General features: G+C 51.4%; 9 protein-coding genes across 9 annotated transcripts; 4 read left to right on the top strand and 5 right to left on the bottom strand.

The window, feature by feature from the left end:
* Window positions 1–217: 217 nt before the first annotated feature.
* Window positions 218–1074, top strand: ATNIH1004_003154 (uncharacterized protein; the record flags this gene model as incomplete). Its single annotated transcript, XM_033567834.1, has 2 exons — window positions 218–552; window positions 690–1074. 2 exons carry the CDS (start codon window positions 218–220, stop codon window positions 1072–1074), a joined length of 720 nt encoding a protein of 239 aa, XP_033429829.1.
* An 80-nt stretch (window positions 1075–1154) lies between these two features.
* On the bottom strand, window positions 1155–2437 carry ATNIH1004_003153 (glycoside hydrolase family 5 protein; the record flags this gene model as incomplete). The annotated part of the gene is made up of 3 exons (XM_033567833.1): window positions 1155–1213; window positions 1261–1675; window positions 1721–2437. The coding sequence occupies 3 exons, from the start codon at window positions 2435–2437 to the stop codon at window positions 1155–1157; spliced, it is 1191 nt and encodes a 396-aa protein (XP_033429828.1).
* A 1744-nt stretch (window positions 2438–4181) lies between these two features.
* On the bottom strand, window positions 4182–6599 carry ATNIH1004_003152 (uncharacterized protein; the record flags this gene model as incomplete). The annotated part of the gene is made up of 5 exons (XM_033567832.1): window positions 4182–5124; window positions 5194–5284; window positions 5346–5480; window positions 5540–5799; window positions 5881–6599. 5 exons carry the CDS (start codon window positions 6597–6599, stop codon window positions 4182–4184), a joined length of 2148 nt encoding a protein of 715 aa, XP_033429827.1.
* Window positions 6600–7696: 1097 nt separating this feature from the next.
* On the bottom strand, window positions 7697–10454 carry ATNIH1004_003151 (N-alpha-acetyltransferase 35, NatC auxiliary subunit; the record flags this gene model as incomplete). The annotated part of the gene is made up of 8 exons (XM_033567831.1): window positions 7697–8647; window positions 8714–8812; window positions 8863–9132; window positions 9192–9650; window positions 9701–9937; window positions 10018–10158; window positions 10242–10309; window positions 10388–10454. The coding sequence occupies 8 exons, from the start codon at window positions 10452–10454 to the stop codon at window positions 7697–7699; spliced, it is 2292 nt and encodes a 763-aa protein (XP_033429826.1).
* A 473-nt stretch (window positions 10455–10927) lies between these two features.
* ATNIH1004_003150 (ATP synthase subunit epsilon family protein) lies at window positions 10928–11285 on the bottom strand (the record flags this gene model as incomplete). The annotated part of the gene is made up of 3 exons (XM_033567830.1): window positions 10928–11005; window positions 11092–11206; window positions 11257–11285. The coding sequence occupies 3 exons, from the start codon at window positions 11283–11285 to the stop codon at window positions 10928–10930; spliced, it is 222 nt and encodes a 73-aa protein (XP_033429825.1).
* Window positions 11286–11992: 707 nt separating this feature from the next.
* Window positions 11993–12514, top strand: ATNIH1004_003149 (uncharacterized protein; the record flags this gene model as incomplete). The annotated part of the gene is made up of 3 exons (XM_033567829.1): window positions 11993–12053; window positions 12135–12253; window positions 12368–12514. The coding sequence occupies 3 exons, from the start codon at window positions 11993–11995 to the stop codon at window positions 12512–12514; spliced, it is 327 nt and encodes a 108-aa protein (XP_033429824.1).
* Window positions 12515–12575: 61 nt separating this feature from the next.
* ATNIH1004_003148 (uncharacterized protein) lies at window positions 12576–13237 on the top strand (the record flags this gene model as incomplete). The annotated part of the gene is made up of 3 exons (XM_033567828.1): window positions 12576–12924; window positions 12971–13174; window positions 13230–13237. 3 exons carry the CDS (start codon window positions 12576–12578, stop codon window positions 13235–13237), a joined length of 561 nt encoding a protein of 186 aa, XP_033429823.1.
* A 623-nt stretch (window positions 13238–13860) lies between these two features.
* hsp60 (chaperone ATPase HSP60) lies at window positions 13861–15818 on the top strand (the record flags this gene model as incomplete). Its single annotated transcript, XM_033567827.1, has 3 exons — window positions 13861–13971; window positions 14091–14232; window positions 14302–15818. 3 exons carry the CDS (start codon window positions 13861–13863, stop codon window positions 15816–15818), a joined length of 1770 nt encoding a protein of 589 aa, XP_033429822.1.
* Window positions 15819–16392: 574 nt separating this feature from the next.
* ATNIH1004_003146 (uncharacterized protein) lies at window positions 16393–19587 on the bottom strand (the record flags this gene model as incomplete). The annotated part of the gene is made up of 9 exons (XM_033567826.1): window positions 16393–16664; window positions 16720–16735; window positions 16906–17010; window positions 17073–17441; window positions 17527–18111; window positions 18165–18173; window positions 18236–18356; window positions 18488–18593; window positions 18771–19587. The coding sequence occupies 9 exons, from the start codon at window positions 19585–19587 to the stop codon at window positions 16393–16395; spliced, it is 2400 nt and encodes a 799-aa protein (XP_033429821.1).
* Window positions 19588–20729: the final 1142 nt, after the last annotated feature.

The raw sequence follows: 20729 nt of genomic DNA, 5'->3' as shown, positions 1-20729 counted from the left end.
GAAAAGGGGGAAATCATATCCACGCGTCCTTTCCTTAGTTATTAGGTCAAGGGCCAGCAAAAACCTCCGACAGTGATCGACGGGGGCCGTCGGGAGATAATCAAAGGCCGTGTTTCTAGAGGTATAAATAAATACATCTCAACACCACCACATTTATAATAAAACTTCTTATAATAAGTATAATAATAAAGAAGAAAAAAAGAAAAAACTAGGCAAAATGAAACTCCTCTCCCTCCTTTCCGTCCTGCCTCTCGTGTCCGCCGAACTCCTCCTCGACTTCAACGCCTCTCGCGGCGACAACCCATCGAAAATCGGCACGCTGAACCTCGAGGCCAAACGAGGCCAGCGACCCAAGGGTAATACCGACGAGCTCTACGTGAAACTGGGACAGGATTCCCACGGTACGCCGGCGTTGCACTACCATCGTGAGAAGGGGTACATCCGCGCCGAGTACCATGCCCTCCATGGAAAGACAAAGGCAGATCAGACTTATTACATTAAATATGATTTTGCCTTGGCGGAGTTGCAGCAGAGTTTGATGATTTGGCAATTGTATCTATTCCTTTCCTTTTCTTTCTTGCCCTTATAATAGATCGAGACAGACACACAGAGAGAGTTACACAGATGGAAGAGATACGGAAGAGATACAGATACAGACGAAGACAGACGAAAGCTAATAGCACCTATAGTAAGGAGTATAAAGCCAACAACGGCCACGACGGTGGCGCAAACATCCCCCTCTCCCTCGAAGTCAAAGAAGGCCAATTGAACTTCCGATACCAAGCTGATGCCAAAACCGGTCGCGTCTCCCAGTGGTCCGTCAAGCCCGAACTCGAAGAACGCCATCAGATCATGATGGCTATCAATACCGCTGAGAAGGGCTGGGTCGAGTTGATCTATGACGGGAAGAAGCAGAAATTCAACAATGGGGAGACTCGGCTGCAGGCGACGACTTTCCCCGGTCGCGCGGAGCCGAAGTTCGGGGCGTATCGTGGTGAGGAGGTCGTTATTGATACTTGGGTGTATGGGATTCAGATCGGTACAGAGGCGGGGGATATTGGGTTTCAGGAGTGATTCATACTTCATGACTCTTGAATTGGGTTGGACTAGTGTACATGGAGGCATACAGGTACATAGTACTCCGTAGAGAAAAACTAAGAGCAGACTTTTTCCACCTTCAAATCCTTCGGGATTACTTCCGCCTCGATGGCATCTATCCCAGTTAGTAGAAAACAAAAACATATAGAGAGAGAAAGATACCTTTATAGGCCCATCGGTAATCCCCCAACTCGCTCTTCCACGTCCAAAACACCCATCCCTGTTGTCGCTCGTACGCCGTCACCTGCGCTGCAAACCACCGTCGATAGAAATCCTTCTGTCCATCTTTTGACCACTCGTCGCTGTTCTCCACGTCGTCCGGCACGCTCAGACTCCACTCGCCCACGATCGTCGGCTTGTTGGCGTCCAGCTGGTCGCTGCACGACGTCCGGATATAGCTGTCCTGCGACACCTCCACGTTCGCCCACTTCAGGTACCGGTGGTCATCGTACGCCGCGTAGTAGTCGTCAGTCAGGAACTCGTGCGGGTCACCTGCGCCCCAGAGTCGGTCCATCATCTGGATGTGTAGGTAGTTGGATTGGTTGATATTGAGGTTTTTTTCAGCAGATCGGATTCGCTATTCGGTCAGCATATACAACGGGGAGGTGGAAGACATACATACATCAAATGCCTTCGGATAATACTCCGACCTCATCGTAGCCGTCTGGCCCTCATTCTGCACTGGCTCATTCACCACCTCCAGCATGCCCACATTGCGGAATGAGTCGCTCTGGTGCACCTTCTGCGCCATCCACTCCAGGAACTGTAGCGCCCGTTCGTACTGCCCCGAGTTGTAGAACCCTGGTTCCGGCGCATACTGCCCCGTGAATGCGTTCTTCGGCGTCTGGGCCCCCGGCGCCCCGTGCAGATCCACAATGATGTACATCCCCGCGTCACTGGCCCATCCGCAGAGCTTTTCGAAGTAGTCGAATCCGCCGCGGGGAAAGTGCTCGCTGTCGCGGTAGACCAGGTCCTCTTTCATCCAATACCCCACAGGAATCCGGATGGTGTTGAGCCCGTAGCTGACCATCTCCGAGATGTCGTCTCGGGTGATCCATGACCCCCAGTGTTTTGCGAACGCCGCGTCTGCAGTTTCCTGGCCCAGCGACGATACGCAGTCAAACTCCGAGGGCTGGTCCTTGCAGCCCAGTTCGGACCAAGAGTTCTCAGCAATCCATGGCTCGAAGATGAACTGAGAACCGAGGTTCACGCCTCGGATCTTGCCGTTGGATGCCTTGAAGAGGTTGGTGCCGTCGGGGGAGGTGATGGATTTGTCCGTATTAGGTAGCCAGGCGCGCGCGAGCGAGAGAAAGGTGAGGAGGATGAGTTTTTTGTCCATGTTCCTCGAGCCGTATCAATATCTAGCCTGCGGAATGTCCTTACAATGAATCAGATGGTGAAGTGCCATTTATACCTGATTGATCGGTCATTTACTTGATCGGGCGTGCAAGAGAGAGAACAAGCAAGTTGCCGATCTCTCCAGTCAGATCGACATGGTTCTGCCATTCATCCTGCTCAGCTGGTTTCATTATTTAATGGATTATAGTATGGGAGGCCTGAATGCAATAGCCCATGAGGTGGCATTGGGGCGGAATTGATATCGCATGGGTTGAAGGAGTCTGGCTGTGTCAGATATGCAGTGTGCAAAAATCCTTCCTGGATTGAGGATACCTGCTAGTCTGGAAATGTAAAGCTTCAGGAGATCGCAATCTGCACATCCATTCCAGAGTCATCCTCGCGGGGGAATTGGTGGCCTTTCTACTCCGTACTTAAGGGAAGCTGGGATAAACTTCCACTAACAGTCCTTGGTCAATCAAGTTTATAGTATTCATCACCCTAGCACAAGCTTCTTCTGTTTCAAATTGGTCTTACTCAGATCGGAGGGTTTTAATCCCCCGACGGTTAGCCAGCCATCTAATTCGTAGAGCTGGTCGATGAAGACAAGAATCTGACGTTGGCAGATGTAATACCTCCGAGTGTAGAAAAGAGATCCTGGGCCCATCGTCGGTATCCACTTCCCCTGACTGATCATACCACCCAGTTCCAGACGGGTCATATCCCTTCCACGGAGGAATCCGGTTCCTCACCCCTGTCAGGATTGTCGGATCATGGCGCTTCTTTCGCGCCACGAGGTGTGGCCAGTATTGGCACCACTGTAAAGTACGCCGTAATATCGCGATCCCAGGGTCTTGAGACAGAGAGGGAATCTCCACCGCTACCCACACTTTGCCTGTGCCAGTTCCGCGGTACGTTCTGTAGAGTTCGTAGCACGATTGGAAAGGTTTGCGATGGAGTCAACTTGGATCTCGGATCCGAGATGGGACCCACCGATGGTCCGTCTGTCTGGCTTTTTCGTCACTATGGTTTCTAATGTAATTATTAGGTAGTTATTAGTCACGATCCAACCATTTTGCAGCCAAAACACCCCTGTGCGTTGGAAGCAAGTTTGCCCCAATCTGTGTCTTCCTAGGAAAGGAGTGGTCAGAGCAGGAGCTAGCGCCAGCCAGCGTTCAGACCCATCACGCGTCACACGATGGCGTCTGCCATTCGATACGAGGGCAATGTGGCGTCGAAAAGGAACCAACCCGGATGGGGATGGACAGGACATCAGCATGAGTCACGAAGCCCAATGGGCATTGGAACTATTGAACTACAGTATGTAGTTGATCGGATTGCGATGCAAGGAGTACAAAGCAACCCAAAGCGCGACTGATTGCCCACCATTCGGCCGAAACGGCGAATGCTCGGGAACGTGCAAACCAATTGAAGCTACAAATAAATTCCTCCTGCGCCTCCTTTCCCTCTCAAAAAGGAATGAATACCACTGGAACTTGGTGGCACTACCAGATCCGCATTTCTCCCGCCTAAAGCATTCGCAATGCATTGAGTGTTAGGATGAAATGCCCCGTGGATCACTCAGGGACAGGCTCCCCTCCCCCCTACCGGTTCCAAGCACAGAAAGACATGGCGTGAGTGGTTTACAGATGTAGGTACTTGCATTCCCCAGCCAAGAATGTGAGATACGCCTAGTGACAGCCATCGGAATGGGGGTATTTACTTACGGCGCTTCGCGCCTGATGGGATCATGCATTTCCCGTGTTCATGCTCGGGAAGAGCATCACATCCGAAACCCGGTTGAGAATGTTACCAATGTGTCCATTCTCGGGTCCTACCTCATAACGGGACATAGTGGGCGATTCGGTGCCAGGACGGACATTCACCGAGGTAGGCGACCTCATCACAGTGACGGGGGAGGTGCTCGGAGATACGTTCGTCGTCTCCGGCGCAGACGCGCCTTTCCTCCTGAGATGGAACGCAGCGCTGACCTCGCGGAGCGCTCGGAGCGATGACTCGAGATGCTTCGCCGAATCCGTTTGCTTGTTATGTTCGGCCTCCCCATGGGCAAACACATGGTCCTCCAGGGCCAGCTCTAGTTTTTTGATCAGGTTCCAAGTTTGGGCATGGATCTTATCGTTGTTGTGGGCGACCAGCAAGAAAGCGGACGCGATCGATCGCTGCAGACTGATCCAGTTGCGCGAGCAGTGGGGGTTAAGGAAATGCAGCTCGACGAACGCCTCGATCGTCTTCATCAGATTGGCTAGGCAGTCGTCCCGGACCGCCGCCCGCCGCTGTCCGTCAAGGACGGAGTCAGGATCCAGCGCTCCACGGCACATAACTGAGATATAGTAAGATGTGTGTAATCGCAGCTCTGTCCGCTCAATATTCTCGGCCAACGTGGTACATCGTTCCCGGTACCGCAGATGGGGCGCGGCCTCCGTGAGAATACACTCAATGCGATGTTTGTACTCGCGTATTTGAACGTATCGCAGATGCGAATGGTGCGTGAATATCAATTCGCGCAGCATCTCTAGCACGACGGAGATGATCCGGCAGAGGGTTTCAAAGTACGATCGGTGGCCGGGCATCGACTTCGGATCATACGGGATTTCTGGCTGACTGACCATGGTAATCGACGGCCGGTCGTAAGCTAGAGAGAAATGACTATTTTGGAAGGCCATAGCCCACCTGGCAAACCGGAGTTGATTGTCAGATAACCAGGTTGATTCTCCAGGGGGACACCCAAACCCTGCTTACCATACTCTTCTCCGGGTTGCCTGGATGGCTGGCGGGAACCCTGACGTCTCAACATGGAGGCCAAGCACCATGCACATTCGCTCCGTCATCCCTATACCGCAACTCCCCCATTAGTCATGAATACCCCGGACTCCCTCGACAATGGCACCCACCGAGTAAGGTGTACGAAGCACCGGCATTCATATTATAGGACAGCACGTTGCTGATAATCAACAGAATCTGGATCACTTCGATGGTCGGCTGCGACACATAGTTCAGCATGCGCAGGCACTGGTACGAACAGGATACTGAAAAACACACGTCAGCATCGAGAAGAGATCGAGCGGTCAGGAACAAACCAACGAACCATAGACCCATGACACGAACTGCCGTTCGCTGCCCGGCAGGTCGGACAGTTGACAACCCGACGCTATAACGGCAAATAGCAGGCTCAGAAAGGCCAGGCTCATACCGAACGGTTTGATGAAGCCGTTAGCATCGGGTCGATACACACCACCTGCTGCTACGCGACCGTCCAATAGCCGGTTCATGTCCTCTTCTAACTTGGCGATATTCGGAAGGACGGGATACAGGACCGCACCAATATCCCGGTAAAAACTTAGGAATCTGCGGATTGTTACACCGATCAGCGGAGAGTCGCGTGAGGCGCTGCGCCGGGGGCAGAAGCAGGGGGTAGGGACCGCTCACCTGCGACATTGGTCGTCGTCCGGTAGCATCCCGCAGACTCCGGCAATATTAAAGGTATACGGGTCGGACGACCACAGGTCCACGAATGGGTACGCGGCGGACTCATTCCCCATGGCCAACTCGGCCAAAAGGTCATCCTTGGGGAGTGCCCTGGCCGTCTCCTCGGACCCTTGCGACCTGTTGAGAATGTCCACCAAGGCGGATCGGGAGCCAATATGTACTGGACCCGTTTCCAAAGCATATGCGCCATAGATGCCATGAGATGCTGGGGGGGGCTTGTCCTCGGTTGTTGAGACGGCGTCCGGTCGGGGTTCGGTGATTTTCCGAGCGGCATGAGATTGGAATAGCGAATCGAGGCTCGACAGGATCTGTTCCATGGCCTTCATTTTCGAGTTGATCTCATCCCACTCGACCTGGGACACATGCACCGTGTCCGACAGCGGATTATCCGGCTCGGTGATGCTAGGAAGATCGCGCGTGGAGGAGAGGTAGCTGGCCGTGGCGGCGGGTTGATACTGAGGTGTGGAGGCGTCGGAAGAGTAGGAGTCTGGGAACGACGGTCTCGGCAGGGTTGGGAGTGGACGACCGTAGGAGCAGTTAAAGTTGCGCTTGACACAGTTACTGCAGGGGATGTTGCGATCACAGCGAACCTTGCTGGCTCGGCATGGAAGGCAAGTTTTGCACTCACGAGGCCGTCGGCGAATCGGATAGGGAGGCATCGCAGGAATGAATTGGGTCGTCTTGTGGTGGTGGAGCTCTCGATCGGCCCCGCTAACGGCGATGAGGAGAGAAGGAAGCTGGTCCTCGAAGGGAGAAGAGGGAGGCTGTTGGTGGCTTGAAACTGAAAAGAAGCGTGATTGGCATCGAATATGGGGTCCAGCGACGATCAGGGAGCGAGAAGGGAGACAATAATTTATTTCTAGTATGTAGGAGCAGCAACAGGTCAAGTCGAGGAATCGGTTGGTAGACGAGGACAGTCAGTGGCAGGTGGTAGACAGGGAGGAGAGTAGACGCGAAGAAAATTCTGGATCAGTTAAACAGGTACCTTAAGATGACCGACAGTCCATAGAGGTAGGATGGGATGGGATGAAGAGATTGAAGGAAGAGGAAGAAAGGAAGAAGATGGAGATCGCACGAACGAATAAAAATCCAGAAGAAAAGTAGGAATTGTCTGGACGAACCCATCAATCCGTCAACTCCTCATTAATCATGTTCATGCCCCGGATTGGAAGGGATGAATCAGCCGGTAGTCAGAATAAAGTTAACTAGGAAATGCAGTAATAAATAGACAAAATAAAGTCAACAAGAATGAATACCTCTGTTATGAATCGGCCAGTGATTTCCGAAATGGTGTGGTGCCCACTGGACATACGTTCAGATCGGACCTGATCTTGTATAACAGATCTTTTCTTCTCATTCTCATTCTCATTCTCACTCTCTGTTTCTTAGGGATTTTTTTTTTTTTTTTTTGTCTGAAGTGACAAAAATGACACCATTTAACCCCCCATTCTTGGTTCGTGCGATCCGCAGTTCCCAAGGTTGAACTGAACTGAACAGCAATCAAATCCAGATGTCCATCTCGAGACATCTACAATCATACTACTCTCCTTGCTACCAATGTACTTCCTATACGTCGAATTGTTGGTTCCTTTCTCTTTTTCGTCTTTTTTTGGATGTACTTTCTACATAATTCTAGTAAGATGATTTTTTTTTTCTCATATACAGGTCTGTCTCCCCGTCAGCGTCGGTCTCGGGATTATACGCCTCTCGTCCCCAAATGATTTCGTCCTTCACCTCATGCTCTCCAATGCCATCTCTAGGACGATGCAATCGGTGACACCTGGGGAACCGCCCACCAATCATGCCAACGTGTCTTGGACCCTGTCTCGGGGATGTCAACCTGGAGACAGAGCCGGTTCGAGGCGTTAGCGGTTTCAGGGCCTCCGGTTGGCCCGTGCATCTCCAGCGCATTTTTCACTGTCTCGATGGCGATGCTGGCCCCGATGCACGCGCGCATCGTGTTCTTCACCTCCTGTTTCCAATCATCTTCGATCGCCCGCCGTTGATCCCCCGCGTCGTCGTCGTCGTCGACATCCATGACGAAGGCGCCGTTCGCCAGCGTCGCTTCCCATGCTTTGCGCGCCTCCGAAATGGCTTTCGTCGCGCGCTCCACCACAGTCGCGTCGCTGTCGCCGTCCAGCATGGCTTCGCGCCGGTATTCCTCGTAGGGTACGAGTTCCGGCAGGGTGATGGGAATGAAGGGCTTCATGCGCAGTTCGTAGCGGAGCCGGTCGTCCGAGTATGCCTGGGTCGACGAGGCGGTCGGGAGAACCCCATGGCGCGCCAGGAGAACGTACAGCGCATGCAGCGCGATGGCAAAGGCGTCGACGGCGACGATCTGCGTCGTAATGCGCTCGAGAAGTCGGAGCGATTTTTGTAGGACGCCGTGCCGTTCGACCGCCTGGTGGTTCTTTCCCGCGAGCGCGGTCAAGTTGCGTTTCGCCGTGGCGACGGTGAAGGTCCGGATGCGGTCGATGTGACCGAGATGGGTTGAGCAGATGTGCGATAGGTACCAGTACATTCCGGGGAGCTCTTCCGGGGAATATATCGACAGTTCGAAGCCCAGTTGTAGGACCAGTCGGAATTGGCTCAGTTTCTGATGGTAGGCCCAGCTGCTGAGCGGGTATGAATAGGCCGCGTCGCCGTTTTGTAGCACCAAGGGAGACTCGCTGCTTAGTGTGCGAAGCTGTTCATCGAGGTCTTCAGCCTGTCGGGGGAAGAGGGCGTCGTTAGACGCGGGCTTGCCACGTAACGGGGTTGGGTAGACACTTACCTCCATCTGCAGGTTGTCCCAGTCAACGATGGTGTGGCAGACCGTTCGGCGAATGCGACAGCGGTTCAGACACGCACTTCGAAACGTGTCTATGAAGGCCTGTGTCTCAGTTAGCCTCTGGGTTGCGGGAAGAATCGGTCAGGTCATACCGGCGCGAAACGCTTCGCAAAGGCATCCATGTGCTGGGCTATCTGGAAACGAGGATCGGTCGGCATTTCTGTATCATCTGTGTTGGCTTGTAGGAGGGTGCTGGTCGGGAGAACGATCTCCCCAAGCTCATCGTATAGAAATTGCTTCGCCGGTGACGTTCCGAGGATGGTGGTGTTGTTGTTCACCACGTTCACAATCACCGTCTGGAGAAGGGATCTGATGTACACAGAAGGCTGAGGTTTTCGAGACAGCAACGTCCAGATAGCCACCTGGGATGGTCAGGCATCGAACATGACCAAATGATCGCAAAAGTGCTTGACGCTCATACCTTGAAGTTATACGGCCCCCGGTAGTCTAATAGCTCCAGTAGATCGATGGCGTCCTGGCACAACCGTTTCAGATGCGCCAGCGCATCGTCAGAGCTGATCTTCACCATCGGCCGAGGAGGCACGGTACTAGCCAGTTTACGCTGGATTTTCCAGCTGAAGGCCTCAGGTACCAGTGTGCCTAAGGTGATCGTCTTCGTTATTGGGTCTAGTTGGGATAAACAAGACGTGAAGTGGTGGGTGGTCCGCGTTTCCATCACATCGACATCCTGATTTAGCCCGAGAAGAAAGTCACGCCGAAACGTAAGCCGGAGTTTGATCGCTTCTCTTAGCTTCCAATCGATGGTCCCCTCCTGGTCATCGAGCCAAGAGAGTGCACGATCCAGCAAGTCGGTGAAATATTGTACGTCGAACTGTGACAGTAGACTGCGGTTGTATAGTTGGGTCACAAAGTCCTCCTCCTGCACACAATTAGCGCCAGCCTTGTCCATACAATATTACAGCGACACACCTCGTAGTAGTACTCAGCTGTCACCCGCGAATGGACAAAATCACAGCATTTGACGAGCGCAAGACAGTATGCGCGCAACACCAGATGGACCATGTCCGATTCACCTTTCTCCCGGGCAGCGTTGTGACGGTCGAAACTAGCCTCTTCCAGGGACTTGGGCACGGGCCATAATAGTTTATCGAGGTAGATGGATGTGAAGAGGGTCTGCGAGAGGGGATGTCCCATGTGCCATGCCATCTGCCATTGTCCGGTCTTGTCAGTAGTGCTCCTGCGTATTTCCAGCCACATCAGTGATGTAGGGAGCCTTTTTCACCGACCTCGTGGCAGAGCAATTCATCCATGATCCCTATCACCTCCTCCGGAGCTAGCTCCCGCATAATATCGTAGTCGTCCTCTAAAGCTTGCGTATGGTTTTCTCCGGGGCCCAGGTATCCGCTGTCCATTTTCGAGTCCATAATCTGTGAATGCCCGACAATATCAGTGGCTGAACCATACGGCCCTCTATCTCGCGGGCTAAAAGAGAGGGTAAAGTGTCACCCACCTCCAGCGCACCCACTGCCTCGAATAGCGTAAAGTATTCATCTTTGACGAGTTGACCGGTGTTTAACTCTGTCGAACAAAGCATCCGAGTCAGCAAACTACCTCCATCAACCAGCAGAAATTATAACCAATTATGAAGCTTCTTACTTGAGGCCGCGGCTGTAAACTCTTCGGTGATGTCGCGCGGGACAACGGAATGAGAAGTGACTCGCATGATGGGGGACCTTGTGCGGAGGCAGCATGGAAGGATCACGATAATCCGCAGCCAGCTGCCAGATCTGCTAGGTCCGACCCTACTGATATATCGATAGACTTGACCGTGAGTGTGGGGGTGTCCACAGGGATGAGCGAAAAGAAGATCGGGTGGGCAGAGGCGGGGAGAGGATGGATGGGGCAAAACTTGCGGCAAAGACTCGCAGCCCCCGAGAAGGGTCGCTGGGGGAGAATCGGTCAGAAAACGACACGAGCTACGCTGCCAACGGTACGACTACTGAAGCGCCATATAAGGCCAGAAGAATAAGGCTGCCCTTTCTTTCTATTTATACCTGATCGACGGGCCAGTATGCTACAGAGATTCAGTTCTTTCCGGCATCACACCCCCCCCTTCCATGTCTGTAAAACTCCCCATATCATCGTTTTTCCTCCAAATAAACCCAAAATCATCGCGTCGATATTCCGGAGAATCGCTTATTTCGAGCCGGCAGTCTGAGCCATAGCCTCTTCGTTGGCCTGACCAAGACCCTTGACTTCGCCCTGCTTGCCGTTCTGTTTCCCGAAGAATCAACCGGTTAGTCACACTTGTATCGTCCATTGGATCTAGGATCCGGATAGAAGGGAACTGCCACACGAACCTCCCACTTGGCAAAGCGCAAATCCATTTGTCCACGGCGCTCAGCAGCGGCACGAGGGCCGTCCTGGAGGGACCGGCGGACGGCGCGAGCAGCGACGGCCAGGTAACGATTGTAGCTGGGAAAATGTCAGTCCATACGGTCTGCAGAGAACAGGATCAAACATACGTAAGACCAGCAGCTTTCCAGTATGCCATTGTGACAGTATGTGAAGGATGGAGAGGTTCAGTTCGGAAGGGACAGAATCAACCGATGCTGCGGTGCAAAGCAACTTTCCGGAGGTTCGGGATGTTGGGTCATGTGATACACGTGACCACCTCGTGACCAAATCAAGACCTACTTCTGTGCTGCATATAGAACATCTAGCTTTTACTGAACTAGAGGTGTATCCTGCTTTATTTGGATATAGGTGGTTATTTTTTATCTAGATAGTAATAGAGGGTGGTTTCTGGCAAGCCCGTGTAGAAGGTTATGTATTCCTTAATAACACCAGAGATAGCCCATATCAAACTTATGCTTCTCAGTTCGTAGGTCTATCTCTTCTATAGCTTTGTTTGGATTTCTACCTTACTAGTTAGAAGAGCTCCTGCAGAGCTACACAGCCACACAGACTGCTTATTTAGGACGGATCTAGGGATAGCTTACCTTTAAAAGCTGGGGGATATCAATCTTTATTACCAGTCATTCTACTGTCTGTGTCTACAAATAGCACATGACTCCTGCTGTCATTTCACCTTGCCTTCACTTCTGATACAACCAACTCCTAACAAGAAGAGCTGACCTCAACACAAAATGTATATCTTGGTCCAGCTTTCTAGCGGGCTCCAGTTGACAAGCTGCCTCTTTCTGTCAGTCGCTGATTCTCATATTCTGGATCACAGAAATAGAGAAAAGTGAACGTCAGATGACTCCCCAGAAGAAGCAGTTGAATAGGCCAAAGAAGCGCACTTTGGTCCGTTGGGACGGTATGCATCCTCCATACATAGTATCACTCTTTTGTTTCTCCTTTGGGAGTGCTGTCCACCTCCTTACCCCTACTACGTTAGATAACCTGAATGAACTCCTCCTGTTAACCGTGCAGTCCGTCTACAATTTGCAGTCTGTGAAGATACCATGGGCTGAGGTTGCTAGGACTATGGGCCACAATGTGACCGAAGGGGCCATCGTTCAGCACTTAGCAAAGCTTCGAAGTCATTGAGTAGCGGTGGGCAGAGCTGTCCCTCCTGTTCTGCGGCGAGGGGGCGTTGGGGCGTTCACAACTTCGACTAAATCACACCAGATTGCCTCTCGATCGAAGCGTAAGGCCACCAATCACTCCAATGACTCGGAGGGGGAAGACGATGACGAGGTGCCGCTCACCTTCGAATACCACGATCCCTCCTCCGATGCAGATTGTGTGGAAAAAGCGTTCCCGGAACAAGCCTAAATAGTCCAAGCGGCTTTCGGTCCTTTCCATCATACAGGAGCCTGGTACGGTCCACGATGACATGGAAGAGAAGAGCACCGTGAGGTTCGGGGAATGTTTGATCCCTGGTGCCAAATTTCTCGAATCCCCTAATGATAGAGAGCAAACGGAATCATCCTCTCCAGCCTCCAGCTCGCCCCCTGCTAGGCAGAGTATGATTGTCGTGCTTAAGTATCGGCGTCCAGCGGAGGAGAGCTACGGACGGATTCCTCCACAATGCGATGATCCAGCAGCGCCCGAATTGGTCAGCGTGTATGACAATACAGCCCGTGTAGGCATTCCCGTGAACTTTTCAGACCCTCCCACTCTGGTCAAAACCGAGCCCGGCTCTGGGATCTTGAAACTGCCACTCATGCCGATTCCAGCTATCTGTCTGCATCGGGCGCGGATGTTGACATGCCTCCAATCGACCCCCAGATGTCTCTTGGCGATCTGATGCCATTCAGCCATTCTATAACCTTCCTGACGGCTCACAACTTGATCAGTCCGTTGCTGCCGATGGCAACTCCTTTGAGGACCATGCAGGGTTTCTCCCTGAGATGACTGGCGACAGCAATGGCTTCTTGCACGAAGGACTTCTGCAGGTATATGAGGGCAACCTGGATCTGGAGGGAAACTTTGGTTGGTTTTCATGAGGACTAGGGGATGCTAGATTCAGTTGAAGGCGTGAATTTAGAGGTGTGAAATCCTGGGGATTACAACGATATTCACCCGGGTCAGATTTAGGAGTGTAGTTGAATTGGATATTCATCTTTCTAAAGTGAGCCAAAACCCATTTGGAAGCTATACATTATTCACGGAGCATTCAACATAGTTTCTTTCTTTGGTCTTCTATCATGTTCTCCGACGCTGGTCGGTGGTTGGGATACATTCGGAGTGAAGTGCTTTGGGAATATACTGGAGCGAGCATTAGCACGAGTCGAGAGTGCAACGAGACTCCATTCAACCACACTCACCAGCATAGAATATCTTGATAAAATATCTAGAATATCTCGATACGAGAACTCTTGCTTGTAGCGAGAACTTCCGACTACCCGAGCGGATTCCCTCGGGAACACTCCACGTGATCTTCTAGGAGCTTCTGCCGCCAAGACAATCTGGGGAATCCAGAAGTGCCGGGAAAATTTTCGAGACTTTTGACTTCATCTCCATCTCTCTCTCCCTCTCTCCCCCGTCCTCCGTCCTCTTTCTTCTGCACCCGTTCTTACTCTGGGAGTTCTGGTCGGGCTGTTGCATTATCGTACTCATCATTGTCCTTGTGATCTCTCTTTTCCTGTCGCTTCTCTCCTATTCCTCCCTTGTTGAAGATGCAGAGAGCTCTCTCCTCCAGGACTTCTGTCCTTTCTGCCGCCTCTAAGCGCGCTCCTTTCTACAAGCCTGCTGGTTTCAACCTCCAGCAGCAACGATTTGCTCACAAGGTATGTAATTTGTCATCGTCGACCCGCAATCCCTTGGATGAAGTGCCGATTGGCTCTCTTCCGTGGTTCCTAATACTCCAAGTCATCGATGGTGTGCTCACCATCTCTTCTCCTTACAGGACCTCAAGTTCGGTGTTGAGGCTCGTGCCCAGCTCCTCAAGGGTGTGGACACTCTTGCCAAGGCTGTGACTTCGACCCTGGGCCCCAAGGGTCGTAATGTCCTGATTGAATCCCCTTACGGCTCTCCCAAGATCACCAAGGGTAGGTCACTCCCTCTCCTGTCCTGGTGGATTTCGGCAACCGATCCATGACGCTGACTGACTCCATTAGATGGTGTGACTGTTGCCAAGGCCATCCAACTGCAGGACAAGTTCGAAAACCTCGGTGCTCGCCTCCTCCAGGATGTTGCTTCCAAGACCAACGAAGTCGCTGGTGACGGTACCACCACTGCTACCGTCCTTGCCCGTGCCATCTTCTCGGAGACTGTGAAGAACGTTGCCGCTGGTTGCAACCCCATGGACCTGCGTCGCGGTATCCAGGCCGCTGTCGAGGCTGCCGTCGACTTCCTGCAGCAGAACAAGCGTGACATTACCACCGGTGAGGAAATCGCTCAGGTCGCCACCATCTCCGCCAACGGCGACACCCACGTCGGCAAACTCATCTCCAATGCCATGGAGCGCGTCGGTAAGGAGGGTGTCATCACCGTGAAGGAGGGTAAGACCCTCGAGGATGAGCTTGAGATCACCGAGGGTATGCGCTTCGACCGCGGATATACCTCTCCTTACTTCATCACCGATACCAAGGCCCAGAAGGTCGAGTTCGAGAAGCCTTTGATCCTCCTCTCCGAGAAGAAGATCTCGGCTGTCCAGGACATCATCCCTGCCCTTGAGGCCTCCACCACCCTGCGCCGTCCCCTGGTCATCATCGCCGAAGATATTGAGGGTGAGGCTCTCGCCGTCTGCATCCTGAACAAGCTCCGTGGCCAGCTCCAGGTTGCCGCTGTCAAGGCCCCCGGCTTCGGTGACAACCGCAAGAGCATCCTTGGCGATTTGGCTGTTCTTACCAACGGTACCGTCTTCACCGATGAGCTGGAAATCAAGCTCGAGAAGCTTACTCCCGACATGCTCGGCTCCACTGGCTCCATCACTATCACCAAGGAAGACACCATCATCCTGAACGGTGAGGGTAGCAAGGACTCCATCTCCCAGCGCTGCGAGCAGATCCGCGGCGTCATGGCGGATCCTACCACCTCCGAATACGAGAAGGAGAAGCTCCAGGAGCGTTTGGCCAAGCTCTCTGGCGGTGTTGCCGTCATAAAGGTCGGTGGCTCCTCCGAGGTCGAGGTCGGTGAGAAGAAGGACCGTGTCGTTGATGCTCTGAACGCCACCCGTGCTGCCGTTGAGGAGGGTATCCTCCCCGGTGGTGGTACAGCTCTCCTCAAGGCTGCCGCCAACGGCTTGGAGAAGGTGAAGCCTGCCAACTTCGACCAGCAGCTCGGTGTCAGCATCATCAAGAGTGCCATCACTCGCCCTGCCCGCACCATTGTCGAGAACGCCGGTCTGGAGGGTAGTGTCATTGTTGGCAAGCTCTCCGACGAGTTCGCCAAGGACTTCAACCGCGGCTTTGACAGCTCCAAGGGTGAGTACGTCGACATGATCTCCGCCGGTATCGTCGACCCCCTCAAGGTCGTCCGCACCGCCCTGGTTGATGCCAGCGGTGTTGCCTCCCTACTCGGCACCACCGAGGTCGCAGTTGTCGAAGCACCTGAGGAGAAGGCTCCTGCTGGTCCTGCTGGCGGCATGGGTGGCATGGGTGGTATGGGTGGCATGGGCGGCGGTATGTTCTAAGCTGCGCTGCCTCTTGACCATCCTTGTTTGCAGAGGTTTCCCTTCGAGCGTGTCTTAGCATAGTATGGGCATTTCCAGTACATTTTTTTTGCTCGGATTTTTAATATATTTCCTTTGTTTTAATGTGTTGCACGTCTTTGATTACCCCCAGACTTCGACTCCTCCCGTTATCCCTATTATCTCCTTCCCTGCGTGTTTCGATTCTTGAATGCGTCTCTATACATCATCTCCACTCCACTACTTTGGGCATAAAAAGTCTCAGGGAGTCCTGTGTATCATATATTGTACTCTATGTACTCCATGACAACTTGGGGGTCGTGGTTTCGAATTTCAATTTACGTTAATCGTTGATGAACTGTAGACACTTGGTTCTGTGAGGCTGGTATAGCCATCTCCGTAGCCTATCTATTCGGCGGAGTTCATGACAAAGTACAAGATAAATGGCTAGATCGATAGACATCTTATCATACAGTAGACTTAGGTCCTCTTTCACGATGTGATCGCCTTTTTCTCTCCGAACCACCGGGATCCAATTTCTCATTCTCAGAGCTGAAGGCATACGGCAGCGGCGATATCATGCGGTCTTCATGCTGTCCCAGATATCCTCATCCTCTTTATAGTGCCGATGTCCCAGATACCGACCAAACCGGTCCTTTTTATTCGTGATCTCCATAGACATTGACGGGGACCCCTTCCCCTCTCGCCGGAATATTTTCCCAATGGGAACGAAAACGAGATCTTTGGTCATTCCAATGGCAACTTGTTGGGCCTTTGTTGCCGACTCTCGAAGTCGCTCGCTGAATGCCATGAGCAAGGCAATGATAATAACCGCTGCTGATATTGGGCCTTTAGGGTATGTATTAGTTTTGGGCCGTTGTCAACAATTCCAAGTGTCACTTACCTGCGATTGTAAGCATCTGGGACATGGTCAGATTCTCCGATTCGCCGCTCCATTCTCGAACATTGATGCCAAATAAGGACGTGAAAAAAGACAGTGGGAGGAATCTGTTCCTCGCAGTTAGTGAAGTTGCATAGTCACTCTTTGATAGTCAGAGCTGATTGACATTACAGTGAAAATCGTGAATACCATCACGGATTGGGATTGGTCCTGGGTTACTTCGGCTTGCCATCGAGCCATCCGGGCCTCGTCAACATTTGCTTGTTTTTGTTTGAGATCGAGGAGATTTTCCACCTAGTAAACAAACCTTCAGTCAAATCCTTTGGTGCAGAGTAGATGAGACGAGGTATGCATACAGCTTTCTGAGCCGAGTGCGCATTTTCTTTCATCTCGAGGACCTGGTTGCGGTAGTCGTCTAGTCTATCCAGTGCAGCAGCTATGAAAAATTTGCCGTAACCTCTCTCTTCGAAGTAGCTGGACATGGTCTTGATAGTTGTCGTTTGCTGTTCCAGGAGTTTCAATATAGTGCCTAATTCGTCTACGATATCCCTTAGCTCCAGTAAAGTGGACAGGTCTTCACGGTTCTGGCTAGCAACTCGATGGTCTCTTTCATTACGCTCTGCGGTAGTCATTGTCTTTCCATCGGGCGTCTTATTGCAATCTGCAGGCCTGGTAATAAAACCTCGGCTTCGAAATCGTTTGAATGATTTCGTCATTGATTCAGTCTGGTGGCGTTAGTATAAATTCTGTGAATATTCTGAGAGCACCTCTCACTAGAATACTGATCGATTCTTCGAATATTCGAAGTACCTGCAGATCATGATGCAGCGTTCTGTCGAGGAGAACAGTTACTGCATGCAACACTATTAACGCTGCGAGATCGCCGGCGGTCTCAAAGCGCCTCGCAAGGTCTCCGTTCAGCTCGTTGTATATGCTGTTATATAAATTTGTTTGTTCATAGAGCTTGCTCTCAGCGGTCGTAGCCTCCTGCTTAGGGAAAAAGGAAACGACAGTCCCCCGGTCCACGATCCAAAGCCAAAGCTGGTCCACCATGAGGACCTTTCCATCCATGAATGATTTGGGAGATCTGTCTTCATTGTGTAATGGCGACAGTTCTCCAGGTTTGTCACTGGGGTCAATTGGCTTCTTTGTCCGTTTCCAAAGCATCTGATCATCATCTCGGGCTGCTGTGGACCGCAAGTTTGGATATCCGAACTGATCCAACGTTCTTCGTATGTGGATCGGGGGCTCACTGCCCAGATATTCCCAGATCAATTTCGATTCGATGCTGGCTTTCGATATTGAATCAGGAACTGGCTTGGACCTTCCTTGTCGTAGCCGCTGTTCGATGGCCTTCCGACGTTGAAGCAGGTTCCAATAGGTGTCCCAGTGTAGCTGGCTCACAGCACATAAGTTTAGGAATTCAATACAGCTAGGTTAGGACTTACGTAAGGAATCTGATGAGAATGGGATTACTATTAGTATCCGCTGTGCCTAGAGTGGCAGATCATGTACTTACATACAAGGCTAGCTGAGGGTCGTAAACATCCTCTGCCGGGCTAGCAAGTGAAGCACTACTTCGTCGGAAATGAATGCAGTTAGGGCGTACAAAGCGCGCATGGGGCTCCAGATGGCGGGCCCTAATAAAGTTTGAGTACCAGTTTTCCTCGTTTATGAATTTTCTGAGACTAATGGAATCCAACGCCCAGTGTCAGCCAGCAAAGCCGTGGGACCGTGGGACGCGGCGGTATGGCCGCTATCAAGCACTCACAATTCTGGTCTCTGTCGATCTTCACAAGCCTTGGACAAAATGGGAGGTACCCATCCACTGTGCGTATAAGGGGCATGTATCCAAAGAAGTTTCTCACAGCCTGGCTCTGGTCGGTCAAAGCGAGGCACTGGTCGGGGCATTTTTTCGCCCCGGTCCTTAATGGGTAGTGGAAGAGGAAGAAGATTTTTGTATTTTAACGAAAGGTTATTCCTTCAAATATCTTCCGTCAGTTCGCTCTATAATATTGTTATCAATCATTGGACTAACAGTATATTTTTACGACTTTGGCTGGGGGCGACGAAATTGGCGACAGAGATATCATTTTGTTGTTCCAGATCACCGTCCACTTCATTGTCTCCATCGCCACAATCATGCCGTGGTGTCTGACTCGGAAGATCGGACGTCAAACTCTTGTGGTCTGCAGTAAAATAGCCCTCCACTGTGGGCTCTGTTATGTGAATTCTAGGAGAGAACTGGGCTACGAAGCTGGAGCATTTTTTCACCGATTGCCCTGACGGAATGGACTCCGTTTGAACAACGCCAGTTTCTTGCAACTTGGTCCCGCTGGGAAAATCAAACACCGACTTAGCTCGAGCCGAGGATGGTCGGCTTTCAAAGCTACTGACAGATGAATCATCGAAAGAACCAGGTGGAATTTTGCCTGTCTTGAGTCTTTCTTGAAGACAAGCTGAAGGCCCGCGTGTTAGATACTCGAAAAGATGCGGGTTGCTTGCCCACAGTTTCAATGGCGAGTCGTCTCTGACACCTCTTGCTGTGTCTTCAAAGAACCCATTTACCTGGATCGTGATTTCTTTCTCAACATGCAATGGAATACCTGTTATCTTAGACAAATGCAGAGCCATAGATACGGACGTTTTAAGTTCATTAATGAAGCTCACTCTCGTAGTTGATTCTTGTCCCTTAAAGCACGCTGTGCCAACATGGTCTGCAGCCAAAGGAATCTCTTTTTCATGTTCGAAGTCCAGAAGAGCGGATCGGATAGAGGTGATTGGTACATGCATTTCGACCATAGTCCCGGTCTCCGAATCAGTAATAGTGAACGTCGAATCAACTGTCTCTAGAAATGTCCATATTTTCATATCCGCAGATATGGATCTGAATTGACTAGATAACTGTAATAATCGTGGATGTCGGGGTCTGAATATCTCTCGTACTTGGTGTGGAATATGATACTTGAGTTGCATCAGACGATGGATACTTTTAGCATACTCTGATGCAGAGAGATAAGTGGAGCCTTGATGAGGTGTCGCCAGAAAGGCTATCCCATAGCAACTAGATAATATAGAATCGATATTCGACGTCGAATTCCCTGCAATGGCAAGTGCTGCCTTAACAATAAGACCGCCAGTGCCATGGCAGATGAAAAATATTGGTCGTCTAGTGCTCTGGATCCATGAAAGTTACACCTCGCAATCTTCTGCAAGAAACGAGCTGCGATGACATACCGTGAGCTGCCTTCTGCGGAGGAGTTGGATCAACAGCCTATGGGCCAAGGAATCCAGGTCATCTTGATTACTGAGCTCTCCGTGGTCTAACAGTAGCACTCGCGCATTTGGGATATATTTTTCCACCTCGGAAATAGGCCATGGTCTTCGGGTAATTTCGTCAGTCCATGTTCGGTGTGGATCCCCTCCAATACAAGGGACAGCAACAATACTAGGAGATGTCAGATAGATGACAAGTAAAAGAGAAAAGTCTACTTACTCTACGTCTGTTTCTCGGTGAATAAGCCGCTCATCACTCGCATCGTCACTAGTTGACATCTTCAGAACTTTACACCATCGGACAACGAAACCGAATGCATATTCTCCTGCGGTTAAATAGAGGACGGCTAGCCATCGTCATCTGACTCCAAGAATGCGAGGAAGGACATAGCAGCTGACTCCATTTGGAGGTTCGTGACAGCCTTGTCCGATCAACCACAAGGGCCAAATTAACCACATTTAGGCACAGTCCAGAGAGAGAAACGCCAATCGTGGCAGAGAAAGAGGAAGAAGGTCCTGAAGACTGTGGGATGCGCTCAGGCATCATCAGAGACATTGCCGCGGCACATGATCACACCGTCAGCATTTAGATCAACAAGAGCCATACCGATATCATAATCTACGGCTTAATGCACAAGTATAGACTGTCTATATGGCGGGACTTATTATCATAGCCTCTACAGTAACAATCACCAGTCGATCCCATATAATCGGAGTATATTCACAAAACAAAGAGT

Source organism: Aspergillus tanneri, assembly GCF_003426965.1.
Source record: "Aspergillus tanneri strain NIH1004 chromosome Unknown AapTan_1_pilon_pilon_pilon, whole genome shotgun sequence".
Taxonomy (NCBI): domain Eukaryota; kingdom Fungi; phylum Ascomycota; class Eurotiomycetes; order Eurotiales; family Aspergillaceae; genus Aspergillus; species Aspergillus tanneri.
Note: the sequence above shows the minus strand (reverse complement) of the source record. Positions and strands in the feature narration are given on the sequence as shown.